The sequence below is a fragment of the Corapipo altera genome, unplaced genomic scaffold (assembly GCF_003945725.1).
Source record: "Corapipo altera isolate COAL_440 unplaced genomic scaffold, ASM394572v1 45, whole genome shotgun sequence".
NCBI lineage: Eukaryota > Metazoa > Chordata > Aves > Passeriformes > Pipridae > Corapipo > Corapipo altera.
Window position 1 is genome coordinate 20,046,215 of NW_020884877.1, and position 14,237 is coordinate 20,060,451.

The 14,237-nt window shown below is 46.9% G+C and overlaps 1 protein-coding gene across 1 annotated transcript in view; it reads left to right on the forward strand.

Moving 5' to 3' along the window:
• MARCH4 (membrane associated ring-CH-type finger 4) overlaps positions 1–14,237 on the forward strand; it is a 99,073-nt gene that overhangs the window by 56,176 nt on the left and 28,660 nt on the right. The window contains exon 3 of the mRNA XM_027637266.1: positions 13,937–14,092. Within this exon, the coding sequence (XP_027493067.1) occupies positions 13,937–14,092 (156 nt within the window). The remainder of the gene's footprint in view (positions 1–13,936; positions 14,093–14,237) is intronic.

Here is a 14,237-nt window from a genome sequence, read left to right on the forward strand (position 1 = left end):
TAAGAGTCATTACCCTGATACATAGAGCAAGGATCCCAACCTGGATATTGCCCCAAATCCAACAGTGTGTCATCAGCAGAGCTGTAGGGGGGAGAGCTGGGGCTCATTCTGCCCCTTGCAGTCCCAGACGGTTGTGCTTCCCATCACGCTGCAGCCCAGGAGGAGTGTCTGCGGCTGCTGCAGGTATTTCCCATTCCTGGAGCTTCGCTGTGAGGGGTGATAGCTGGATAATGAGTTTCTTTAGTCTCGCTTGAATGACTTCAGCTCTGCAGACACAACATCTCAGCGTTTGACACCAAAGAGCAGATGAGTAGCTGATTACACAGTTAGTGGGACTTCTTCCAGGTAACACACGTGTGTGGATAGTGATAATTTCTGTGCTCGTCTCTACCAACCCCAGTTTTGCAAAGGCAAGGAAAAAAAAACAACAGGAGCTTTCAAAAACCTCTTAAAATCTTTCTGGCATAACAAAGCCCAGGAGCACCACACCAAAAGAACTCAACTCTTGGGACTTCCAACCCTGTCTCCTTTCTACTCATGACACCCAGGGCAAAGCAATGAGAACAGCAGCCCTCTTTCCTCTTCTCTCTTCAGTGACCCTCTTCCATCTGAGCTGCTTGCAGCATGAACAGTAGTGAAGGAGTAACTAATCCTGCCAGAATACAGCAGGTCACTGTCAGGGAAGCAGTCTGGGTATTTTCATGTTTTTCCTGGCTTGATGCACCAGGAAACGGAGTAGAGCAGCTGGGTGGATGCAAAGGACAATCTCATCCTAAAAGCTGAATGCAGGTTAGAAAGACAATAAAACCTCCTTCGCTGGAGCTCAGCAACAGGTACTTGACCCTTCCTCTGTGAAAGCACAACTTGCTGAGGGAGTTGTAAGTTGCTACAGAGGAGATGTGTTGCCAGAAGACGGCCTACCCTCTAGCTACAGGAGGATGCTGGAAGACTTGTGACAGCCCAGTCTGACTGGACATAGTTCACTGAATTAAACTAATTCAGGTGTGGTAAGAGGAACCTTGCATGGCAGAAACAGGTTCTGTATCTGATACAGCAAATCCCATGTGTAGTGAGCAGGAGAACCAATTTGACAAAGCACAATAAAGACCAACAACAGAGAGGTAATAATTTATATTTCAATAGGGCATCTTTCATGCTGAGGGATACAAATTATTTGGCCACTGTTTAAAATTCAGCCACGTCCGGAGTGGAACACAGCCGTGCGTAGCATCTGACATTGCCTCAGCGTTGATGTATTTGTTAATATGTAAATTGCCAATCAGTATATCTTCAAAAGGTTATTGTAGAGTCAGATAATAAATCATCCTGTGTAATGCTTAATATCTTTATACTGACAGTGCTGAAACCTCAAAGCGTTGGCACTGTTTATATATACACATCTCTGTGAGTGTATTTCACTTTTATGCACACAATAAACCTGATCTTCTCCTTGTGCCAAAGGAAGACTGAAAAAAAAAGAAAATGGCCTCTATAGCCCATATGACTGATGTTATGGCAATTCTTACATTTATATCTACCTTCTCCCCTCTGTTTCATAGGCTGTCTGGGAAAGGGAAAGCTGGATTCCCCATCTGCAGTAGGAAAACACAGAAAGGCTTTTCACCAGGAGGTGTATGGATTCATGCAACTTTGCATACAGGAGGCCTTTGGCCAGGGCAGCATTGAAAAAATGTAATTAATGTTGTGCAGCTTCCCCTGGGGGCAGTGTGGCCAATGCCACTGGTACCTTCAGCTCTATCCTATTGAGCTGCTCTTCACTGAAAAGTTGTCACGCGAGGCAAAGGGATTTCGGGATTAAGTTGCCTGTTCTCTTTTCCCATGGTTTATTTTTGCTGCTCTTCAGCTAAGTGGGCCTATGAGTTCATGAGCTCTGGACCATGCTCCTGCAGTCAGGGGGAAAATGGTGCTGAGAGTCAGCAAGAGCATGCCCACCCACCTCCTAATCCCAGCCTTTCCCCAGGGGACTTCACCTGCTTTCCCAGCACCTGGGATGCCTTGAAAATCAAATGCAAGCAAAAGGGCTTGTGACCACTCTTGTCACGGCCAAGTGGTGTGAGACCCCTTGCTTTTATCCTCTCTCTCAATCCCATCACTTGCTCTGGCTGCTCCATGCTGCCACTTGCCCTTCCGTCTCACAGCCCCCTGACTTCCCCCAGGGTGACCTTGAGCTGCCAACCTTGCAGGCACTCCCCACCCAGCCCCATGAGTACTTCCCTAGATCCCATTGGAGAGTTGTTACTGGCAGTTTGGCTTGTTGGGGTCCAGAGCGGCATCCATCATCTCTGCATGAGTGCATCCTGCAGGCAGCTGCTCTGCTGCTGCTGGCAGGCACCTCCTGAAGAAACACTTTATATTTATGTCTGGTTTTTAGCTCACTGCCAGTGAAGGCAGTTCAGCCTCACTCTGTCGCTGTATCATTTCCAATGGAGGTGCCTCTGCCTCCAGTTCGCGTTTTGCCAGCAAGCATTTTGACTTTTTGCCAAATATTTAAATGACCTTATGGCAGGATTGGAAGGCAAGGCTCTGAAGCTCCACCTCCCCATGGTCACTGTGGGCCTCTATTCTCCTTTCTGCTGCCTGCTTCATGTATTTTTACTCAGTATCTCTGCTTGCAGGGTTGCCTGAGACATTAAAAAGAAATGCCTTCACTACTAAGACAATGTGTAGTAATAAGGAACTTGATCTCACATAAATTGGGATGTTCTGAGAACCATTTTAATTTCTGCTAATCGGTAGATGAAAAATGAATTACTTCAGATGTCATGTCCTATTGCACGAGTCTTGTAATGTTTAGAAAAGCCATAACAGAGCTACCCAGTAATTGAAGGGCTCTACATGAGTGAACTTTGTAATTGCATATTCTTATCCTTGAGTCTGGGAGGCAGAAAGGAAAAGCAGATCAGGCCACGTCTTAATGAAACAGCTCAGTCCTGCAGTGCTAGCGAAGCTAAAAGTAAACAAACCACACTCATTATTTTGTATTGCAGCTCCCCAACCCTGCGGCAGCCCCGTGAGTGTTGTGCTGTCTCCCACCTTACTTCTGCTTTCAGCCCTCTTCCCAGCTGTTCCCAGCCCCAGGGGCAGCCTTTACCCCAGGTGCACCCAAGGCCAACAGCTGCCCCCATTCGAGAACTACCTCGCCCCACAGGAGACGCAAACAGCTTTGGAGACAGATATGGCTTTGGAGGGTTTCCATCTCTGAACTACCAGTCCTGACCAGCCCAGATGGAGCAGGAAAAGCTCCTGCATAACCATTCCCATTCAAACCGGTTGGGACAGTTCCTCCTGTCACATCCTCATCTCTGCTCCCAGCTGGGAAATGCTGCCATTGAGTGCTGGAGATTTGCTCTATGCTACTGTTCACACCTTAATATTGGCTTCCATGTATTGAATGTGTTCCCGGCTCCCCCAGTTCCCCACTCCCCTGCCCTCAGTCATAGCTGGGGCTCACTTGAGGGTACTATGGTAAATGAGAACCCTCAAATCCTGTGCTGTTGTCATTTTCCACTCCCCTCCATTGATGAGCTGATGGTACCGGCACGAAGCAGCTCTTTAGTGCAGGTGCTGCACTTTTGGAAGGAGCATCTCACTGCTGTAAGACTGCCAACAGCACCTGGCCATTTTCTTGTTTGTGAAGAAAGCAGGAAGATGAGGCAAATATTACAGAGTAAAGATTTTCTCAGCTCTAATGTTGAAGGGTTTTTCAGCTTTCTCAGAGAAAAAAAAGAAAAAAAAAAACCTATTGCTCTGTTTGTTTCACTGTCTTTAAAAGTGGGATCTATCATCTGGAGAGTCAAACCAGCATCCTTTTCTGTGGATTTTCCATGGCTGCTCCTCAGCAGCCGATGGCATAATGTTTTCTGAAATGGCCATTAGCTGAGTATCTTTATGAAGAGCTTCCCAGGGAAGTAGCTGCAAAGTTCAATTTGCTGAATTATGAGCACATCTCAGATAAGAATTGCATTATATGGTACTTGCACACTAAAAGCTTTAACTTTATACTTTGAACTTCTAAAATACACATTGATGAATCTGATGAGGACTGAAGAAGTGGAAAGGTAAAGGTCCCTAAGGATTAGAGATAATAAGGAATAATTGCTGTCTTTTTTTTCCCATGAAAAAAAAAAGTATATTTAGAAGAATTCTGTTTAGCTGAGAATTTTCTAGTAAAAAAGCCATTTGTAGGGAAAAAAAAACTTAGTGAAAAACCTCTTTAATTGGTTGAAAATTTACGGCAACAAGCCATAACATAAAGGTACTTGATTTGTGCTGAAGAGTTGTTTGGCTTCATGGTGTTGCATAAGATTTATCCCAGCATCCTAGGGAGAAAAATTGAGCTCATTCTTGTATCTCACACAGGATAAATCTAAGTATTGTCTGAAATACTTTAAATTTAATTAAGAAGAGCCAGAGTGAAACAACAGTGGATTTCTCTTTCAGAAGTAACTAGATTGTTCTAGCTCATGAAATGAATGGGATCTACAGTAAGTCTCCCGAAGTTTAAAGCCTCAGTACTTCTGATGAAAGCCCAAGAGCTACAGACTAGGACATTTCTTCTCTAAGATGCTGAAACAGCTTCACTCTGTATTCAGGACAAGTCTGGAGCTGAACTCACTCCAACACCCAAGTGCTCAGGGATATTTGTGTATCTTGATTTCACATGCGCAGTGCTGTGATTTCTATACACTGAAGGCTCTTCACTTAATCGGTGCTATTATCACACCTGATGAGGCACAGCAGGTGATATTTGAGATGCTTACCTTTTGATTCCTTGCAACTGAGCAACATTTAGTAAGAATTACTTAAATCAGCTAATCAAAAACACGTTCAATGACATTAGAATGAAGTGGGCTGTAGAACACCTAAGTGAAGTTATTCTTCTTGTGGAAATCCTTCTGTAGAGAGAAAAGCAAATAAATACCAGTATGATCTATATATTGTAAGCTCTCTGCTCCTTGGGCAGAGATATTTAATTCCTGAAAATCCTTTCTTATTCCATATTTCGGGTAAGGTTTGGCTTTGCTTTAGTGGGACAGGTTTTCACAAACGTTTCCTACTCATGCTTTGGTAGCATAGCCAAGACTGGCCAAGAGCCTGTGTGATAGGTGCCAAAGCAAGGGCACACAGAGGTACAGCTGGGCTGTAGCTGGGCTCTGTGAACACCTCTGTGTGCAACCGGGACAGCCTGGTGTCTGTCTTTCCATGCCAGGAAAATGGGACAATGGGTCCGTTTGCAGGTGGATTTTGATGGTGTTGCATGTGGACAGTGGTGTGGGCCTTTCCAGCATTGGGCCACCAGTTCCTGTTTCTGTTGAATAGGTTTATACTGAATCCCTTAGCAAGGATGTTCTCCGACTTCAGGAAATCAATTTCCATGGAGTTTGGCTACCCAAAAGAAGACTGATGTTGAAATGACAAGCTGTTGGAGCTCTAAAGGTGCAAAGTTTGAAGTTTGGTTCAGTGGGCAGAGCAGGGGACAATTCACCTCCAGCCTCATGTCACTTCCATCTCTGGAAGCTGGGCAAGCTCCTCCTATCCATGCGAAGGGGACCACAACACTTTGTGCTGCTTTGTCCCCCTTTGTGAGGGACTGATTGGGTACAGGTGCAGCAGAGAGACCTGGCTAAACTGCCTGGACTCTGCAAACTGAGGGCTTCCATTTTGATGAGAAATAAAGCAAGGGACACCACTGGCACGAACAGCTAGATAAAAAACACCTGTGGGAAGTCAGGGCTGGTGCTTTCTCCTCTCTGAAGTTATAGAGCCCTTGTGCTGCATTGCACAGTGTAGAGCAGCCCAGTCTGACAGGCACAGGGCAGGGTCAGTACCAGCTTCTTCATCGTGGGTTCGGTGGTGGCAGCATGACCTGTGTTTGCTGAGGAAAGCGGATTTGCTCTGAGGACTGATTTGTTGTGATTTACTCTGAGGAAAACTGATGGATCGGGATTCCTGTTTAGAGGAATCTCTTCTGAGAAGGGCCCACCTGTTGGCAAGACCTGCACACAGAGATGGAGCTGATCTTTCCTCTCAGTTAAAGGGACCCTTAGGGACTGTCCTTCCCTCTCAGTTAAAGGGACCCTTAGGGACTGTCCTTCCCTCTCATTTCCGCAGCAGTGGCTGTCCCAGGTGAGAACTAATCCCCTTTTCCATGCTGTCTCCCTTTCCCAGCAAAGTGGGACTTACATTTCACTGGCCTGAAACCGGGTGTTAAAATACTCCATAGCTCATTGAACAAAAAATAATCTGTGATTCTCTGTTTCTCACAAAAATGCATGCTTTCTGCTTCTTTAAAGTACTTTCCTTTAAAGGAATTTGGTGTTAAGGTATGAGACACCTGGTCCTTCCTGAAAAACCTCCTTTTGGTCTTTACCAGTGGTGGCAGGGAAGCACCCAGAGCAGTTGGATGGTGCCATTCTGTGGGCAAACACATGGGCAAGTTACTGTCAGATAAATATTGAAATAGCCCTAGCCTAGATTAAATCCTTTTTTTCCTTTTTATGGTGGGAAGGGATAGGGTCATGTCCCCTCTGCAGCTTTCCTGTTTTCTGTTACCAAGGCATTGCGTAAATGTACCCCAGCTCCCTGACAGTTCACATTAAGCTCAGTGGAGCTGCGTTCAATCACCTTCCCCTGGAAATCAGGGAAGGAGTGAGGGCAAAGCCATGCAGCACAGCCACCACTCCAGACTGCTCCAAGGATGAGTCACCACAGCAAAGGTTCCTGTCTGGGGGAGCCAGAGCCGCCACTCTCTAATGTGCTGGGCTTTCTGCACCCAGGACTTCTCAAGCCTCTTCCTCCTTCTTCTTTTCTTCATGAGTTTTGTTCCTTGTCTTCGTTTCTCTCACCCACCTTCCTACCCTGCAGAACCCTTTAAGGTTTTAGCAATTAAGGGAGGAAAAGAAGCCATTTTTTCTGCTCCCTGGCGGAGCTGAGAGCTGGTCTGTGTGCAGAGGAAATCCATCCTTGCTCTTGCCCAGCTGAGTCTGTGGCACCATTGCTTACACTATGGGAAAGGTGGGATGCGGAGGTTGCTCTCAGGCTTTTCTGACATGGCATCCATCCCTGTTCATAAGCAGTGGGGATCCCACGGGGGCCCATGGACAGATGTGTGAGGAGTCTTGCATTTGAACACCCTGCTCAGAGGTGTCAGAGTAGGAGCAGAGCAATTTGATAAAGAGGGCAACCAACGTCATAGTGCAGCTCAGGGCTCTCTTGGGACTTTCCTGTTCTCTGCTGACCAGGGCACAGCCCTGGGATGGGATCAGTCATATGCCTCTCCCCCAAATCCCTGCACTGTTGTGGGGCATGAGAGCACAGGAGTTTCACCCTCTGCCTGCCTCCAACGCAGCTGAGACTCTTGAGTCATCTGCTTGAACCGAAAAAACGTTGTTTGACTTAAAACATGGGCAAGCTTCACTGCTGCCCTGATGAGCAGCCAGATGAGGTGGTGGTCCCTCAGCTTTGCAGTGACAGAGTCCCCAAGGGGAACAGTAATGCTTGGAAAAAGGAGTCTCCCTGCACACTTTTCCATCCCACTCCCAAATTCTGAGCTGCCACCCCTGTCATTGTCTGTCTTAGCAGTGGTGGCAGGCACAAAACACTGCAGAGGGGAAGTAACAGAGATAACTTAAAATTTCCTTTGTCCATGGTAAAGCCAAAGGCTGTGAGGATCAGCTGCTCAGCTGGGAAGTCATGTCTCTTGTGGTAGCAGTAGGATGAGTTTTCCAGCAGGAGGCTGCAAGGCAGGTCCCACCCTGCCCTCCTCGCAGCTGTGGCTGCAACCTTTCATGTTTTCATCAGAGAGCTGCAGAAAGAGCCTGAGCAGTGTGGCAGCCTCGGCACTCCTCACAGGTGCTGCAGCAGCAGCCTCCGTGGGTGGAAAGGCAATTTGTGCTGTTTTTGGAGAACTGGGAGCTCTGCAGACATGATGGCTTTTCAGACAGGACTTGCTCTGGAGCAAACATTGGGTTTCAGCTCAGGACCGTGTGAGATATATCCCTCTCCTGACCAGTGCCCACATTTCCATACATCACTTGATGGTCCTGAAGGGGTGTATGGTGGTTTTGCTGGGTGCATTAAAGCTGAGATGCCTATCTGCTTGCACCCAGGTTGTAGGCAGGGAGATGCCTGCGTTTTTTTGCTAGAGTTCTCATCGCCCTGTCAGAGATAAGTACCCCATTCACAGGGCTGCCAGAACAGCTAATATTAAAATTGCAGAAAACCATGAAAAAGCAGAGCTGTGCCCCTACACCCATCTCAGAGCCCCCAGCCTGAAGTGTCCAGCTGTGGCTGCTCACTCATACTGCCATAGGAATGAGGAGCCCCAGAGGGCAACCCACACCTCTACCGAGCTGAGCCCTGCAGAGATGTGGTCCTTCCCCAGGGAGCTGCCAGGCCAAGAGCCCACACCATAGACTGCAACCAGGTAGCCACAGGCTTCATGCCACGTCTGAGCAACACAAAGAATTGTCCAGAGCTGGATTTTTCTTCAGTCCTTTAAGGAGGTTTGTTTTCTCTTGCTGCTGGGGTGCAGGTACTCGTTGCACCACAGGGCACACAGATCTTGCCTGTAATGGGACAGTGCTGCCTCTGCATGCCACAGGGATGCCCAGTCTTGCAGGGTCGCTGTGGGATGAGACAGTCCTGGTCACAGAGGTGGCAGAGTCTGGATGATTTCTTTTTATAATTGCTCACATAGATTTTCGTGTTGGTTATCCAGGTTTTAGGATGCTGCCCTGTCAGGGGATTCCCCCAGGTGAGTCAAGAAAAGTCTCTCAGCCAATTGCTGCCAAAATGGAGATTGGGATTGGCACCCAGCTCTGCTGAGGGGCCTGGGGAGATGCCACCCTGCCACAGAGCCCCAAACATAACCATGTCCTGTGCTGTCCTGACACTACAGAAGACCTAGGTCTGTTCTTCTCTGGGTTCACACTCTGCATCAATCTCCCCCAGTACTGGAGAATTTCATTATATACATATACATAAACATACATATACACATTTATATACATACACACGCACATACCCATAGATACTTATTTCAAGTCCCTTGTTGTCTGTTGCTGACTGGCACAGTGCTTGCACTCATGAGGGTACTCATGGGAAGCATTTGAGCTGGTGGTAGTAACATACATGTTTAATTTCAAAGGATGGAAGGGCAGCTCTTGTAACTGTGTGTGAAGACAGAGCGATCATTAGTAGATGTTTATTGAAGTTTACCAGCTCTGCAAAAATGGGTTTCTCTTTGCCATCGGACTTAATTTGTCGGTAATTATGTTCTTAATATAGAAATCATTTGGCATTTATTTGCCATAATAAAACTTCCCATTGCATTTAAATTCAGTGTGAAGATTTAAGTATATTTAGGAGACACAGCTGAAGGCCTGAAATTAAATATTCCTGGTTTCCTTTTCCAAACAAGACAAACTCAGATAAATGCTAGCAGTCAGATCCATGTGTGAAGATCGGTGAGCAGGAGCAGCTGCATGTGCACACCCAGAGAGAGATGGTAGCCCTTGTCATATGGACAACTCCTTCAGCATCTTCTCATTGACCTGTCCAGGGCACTGGTCCTGTGGGTGATGTTCATGCTACTTTACACACCTAAGCAGGGAAAATGCACTGGTGAAGAAAAACTACAGGTCTTAAGATCACCATCAGCTATCTTGGTTTTCTGCACAGCTTGCCCTGCCTTTCAAAATGTTTGCTTTAATGGTTGTGGTAGCAGGATGTTGATAACTGGGCTGTTTCCAGCTGAGCTGGTGCTTAGGAGCAACCCAGGCTGCAGACATAGGTTAGCACAGCTGGAGCTGGGCCAGCCCAGAAGGCCACATCCTGGCCTGGTTACACCGTTATCCCCAGCCCTGCTGTGTTTAAAGCAGTTTGGGTGGGCAAATTTGCTATACTTGCAGTTAAAAGACCAGGCCCAAGAAACACATCCCGTGTCTGCCTGCTGGTGGGTGAGCAGCTGCAGCTGTGGTAGCAATGTGTGGATGGTCTCCAAGCACTGAGAAATGACAAATAAAATGGCCAGGTGAAACGCTGCCACCAGCACTCCACAGGGGTGACGCTGCTCCTAATGTGGTTATTTTTTCCCTGGATATACTGAGCACCAGAAGCACGCACTGGTGATAAATTTTTTTTCCATCCTTTCTCAGCACTCCTCCCAGTAGGCTTAAAATAGCAGTGGCCAGATAATCATTAACCACTTTGATGTACTGCAATGGGTACAGATTGGGAATTCAGAAGGAGAGGATAAAGCTGGAACAGACCTGCACTCCTGGTTCATCTCCAGCAGTACTGTCCTCCTCAGGGTAAATCCAGTTCAGCCTGGCCTTGCCCTTGCTGCTCCTAGAGATGAGCTCCCGTTAATGCCAGAAATAGGAAACAATATTATATATAATTGCTTAATATATTACTCTCCCCAGAGGTAGGGAAGAGTAATACATAGGGAAGAGTATTTCCTGCATATGTTGAGATGGTTATGGCTGAAGCCAGACCACCCTTCACTTTTTCTTAACTCTGTTCTTTTTCTAATTTAGACTTAGATAACAGCAGAAAAAAAAAGTCAGGTGCCCTAAATCCAAAGCGCACTTGCTTGTTTCAGAAGAACAAGATGGTACTGAGCAAGCTGAGGAGGAAGCTTGCAGCTGGGGAGCATTTCTCCTCCAGTTGCTGACAAAGAAGAAATGCTGCTTAGGCTCATCCCAGTGATGAGATGTATCTCTACAAAGCAAAATTGCAAAAATAAGTGTTGTGAAATAGGAAATAGACCCTTCAAAGGGTCTTTGGAGAGCAGTCCCCAAAGGGAATTGGTGGGAATGATGCTGTTTGAGCACTGGAGAATATGTTATGCAGAGCCATCTTCTACAAACCTGCAGAAACAGGCATGGGGATTTAATTTCCATCTCTGATTGCGGTGATCTGCATCTCACTTTAGGCTTGCTTTTATGTTCGTGTAGCTTTTAGCAGCAGAACTCTCTGTGCAGTGAATCCTTCCTGTGTATCACAGCCGATGGTCTGTTCTTGAGCTCTCTGTACAGCCAGCAATGAGACTCCTTCTCCTTTGCTGTACAAAGGATCTATTCCTTTAATATGCCCCTGGTGTTTGTTTTTCGGCTGGTACAGGAGTGCGTGTGCGCGTGTGTGCATGTGGCAGTGTTTTACAAATTCCTGCTGTGGACAGAATTGGGCTTCACAGTATGCAAAAATAGCTGTGCACCACATGCAAGGATATAATATTTCACACGGCTGGAGAAAATGTGATAAATAGAGTTTTTGCTGGATTTGCAAAAATGAAGTAACTGGGGGATTCATCTCCACAGTTGAGTCCTGAGGTTACAGGAGCTGGCAGGACTGTCTAGGTTGGAGCATCGCAGTTAGGGAAGAGGGACTGGGTGCCCATGGAAGTGTAGGATGACTATGAACATCTCTTGACTCTGAAGAGATAAGCTCAGATTTCATAGATAATTATTACAGAGCCCAAGAAGAAGGACTCGAGTCCAGGCTGCAGCTGCAGTTTTTTTCCTCTACCTTTGCCTGGAGGTTGTTGCTCTTAGTTCCTGCTCCATTCTACTCTGTTCCTGATCCTCCATCACTGATGCCTCCAGCTGCTCGTTAGACAAAACCCAGGTCCCGCACTTAACCACTTTGAGCCCTGCAGGAGACCCTGCTGTGCAGCGAGGTGGAAAGAAAGGCAGGGATGCTGCAGAGCTGGGAGGTTTCTGCTCTACCTCCTTTTTGCTGGGGATGCACTTGTATGCTGAGGAATGAAGCTGTTGAGAAAATAAGGCACCAGGGTCTGAGATGAGAAGGGTAGACCAGAGACACAGAGCAGGGGCCCTTGTACGAGTCTAGCTCTTGGTGTGGAAGAGGTTGGCAAGCTGGGAATCAGAGTAGCTGTGCTAAGCTCTGATCCTTTCCCTTTTGCATCTTGTGTGGCAGTATGTGCCAATGCTGGCTCCTTACTGCACTTGTGCTGTTCCAGCAAGATCCCAGTCTCGTCAAAGGTCAGAAACATGTACAGCTGAACCTCAGCCCTCAAATTGGACCTCACATGGGGAGTTTGAATGCCAAATGGTCCTTCCCACGTTCTTCTTTCTCCCATCTAATTCCTTCTCTGCTTCCCTTCTTCTGGTTTGTCCTGTTCCCCCTTTCCAGGTGAAAAAGGTTCATGGACCCTGCAACCCTCCTTTGTGTCCCCTCCAGTGTGTAATGAAAACAAGTACCAAGTGGAGCTGAGGCTGGTTTTGTAACATAAGCAGTTATTTACGGTTTTGCTAAAATTTCATAGAAGACGACATTTCTAGGTCACCTAGCTGAAACAAATGAAACAATTAACATGTTTGCATTAGGTTTCATAAAAAGGGGTATCGCTTTGCCCGGTGTGGTGCTCAGTTCCACAAATCCTGAGACCTGATATAGTGACCTGGAAGCTGAGGTAGTTTCCCACCAGGGTTAGCAAGAGCAGGATCTGTTTCCTAATCTGAGGCAGTTGGAATGGGTGTCTTTTACCATATCCACCAGTATCCAAATCCAGGGTCAATTGTCCCAGTGCTCCATGAGTGATAATGATGGGGCTAATCTGTGGGTGTAAGAGCAGATATCATCTCCCCAACATTGAAAGTATGATGCCAGCCTTCCCTGTCCCATAGGTATTATTCTGCCTCTAAAAGCTTTTAAATCTTGAAGCACAGCTAAATACACTATTGGGGTCTCTACTGTGGCTTTTAAACACTAAGACTTGAGGACTAAAATGTAATGGCTCTGTCGTTCCCTAAATAAAGTGATGGCAAAAAGCTGCAAAATGAGATCCTGAGCTTGTGTGCAGAGAGGAATTTAGTCCCATGCGGAACAGGAAAATAGCAGATGGATCAGAATAATCTGGGTTTTCCTGGATACCTTATTTAAAGCTATGCCAGAAAAAAGTGAGCAAGCCAGGAGGTTCAGTGTTTTGGCCACCACTCATAAATATCTCTGTCACAATCCAGGACACAATTTGTTCTCCATCTTGCTTGTTCCTAGGGTGCAAATAGCCAGCCATGTAGGCTATGCATTGGTATGACTGCCTGGAGGAAGTGGACAGAGAGGGAAGTGAAATTTGAGGACCTTTTCCTTGCTGGACTATGAGTATGCAAAAACCTGGACCCCAGGCACACACCTGCCACCCACAGTTGGGTTTGTCCCCCCAGGTCTGGGAGCACTGGGAAGGAGAGTCTTGTGTCTAACACTGCAAATGCCCACTGCTTGCCAAGTCCTGGGAATTACTGCATGGCACTGGGGTCAAGCCAGCTCCCAGGGAGGAACAGCACCTCCACAACTGGCACAAGCCAGCCTGCACAGAAATTCCAAGGGCTGCCACATCTGTGCTCACCCTCCTGCCTGCCTGGCCTTGAGGAAGCTGCCCTGGGCTGAAGCGGGACTTCAGTCTGCAGCAGAGGTTGTCTCACAGCTATACCCACCACCAACCTCACTTTCTAAAACAGGTAGCAGAGAAACAGAAACCTGAGCAGTGAACCAGTGATATCCGGTTGCCAGCAGAGCTGTGTTCGCTGGTTGTGGTCTAGTGTGGGTCCTCTAGTGTCTAGTAAGAGTTGAGCTCATCTAGCTTTTCCTTCAGTGGTGATTAGGCACTTCTAATCTACCCAGCTGTCTCTTCCCACAAAAAAAAAAAGTAAGACCCAAGTATTTGAGACCATTACATCCCTGTCAATCTCTGTTCACATCAGCCAAGCATTATTAGAGGGAAAATGAATGGAGGCAGCATGACTGCCTAAGCCAAACCAGGTAAAAAGGAACAAAGATCAAATTGGTGGATGATGGAACTTCTACCATGCCATGGTGTGCCACGTCATGCTGTGCTGTGCCATGCCTGTGAGAGGAGGGGAGCCTTGCTGATGCTGTCTCTCTCTTTCAGGGGGAGTTGCTGAGCCCATGTCGATGTGACGGATCGGTGAAGTGCACGCACCAGCCATGTCTGATCAAATGGATTAGTGAGAGAGGCTGCTGGAGCTGTGAGCTGTGTTACTACAAGTATCACGTCATTGCCATAAGCACAAAGAACCCTCTGCAGGTAAAGGTACTAGAGACATTTCAAAGTCTATTTATTCTTGTTTCAGTTTTTGTTTCTGGGAGCAAATGGATTTTACCTGTGTGGGTTTTCCTTCCCTGTGCACAGGGATTCATATGTCTGAGACATTTAGAAAGGGTCGTTGGGG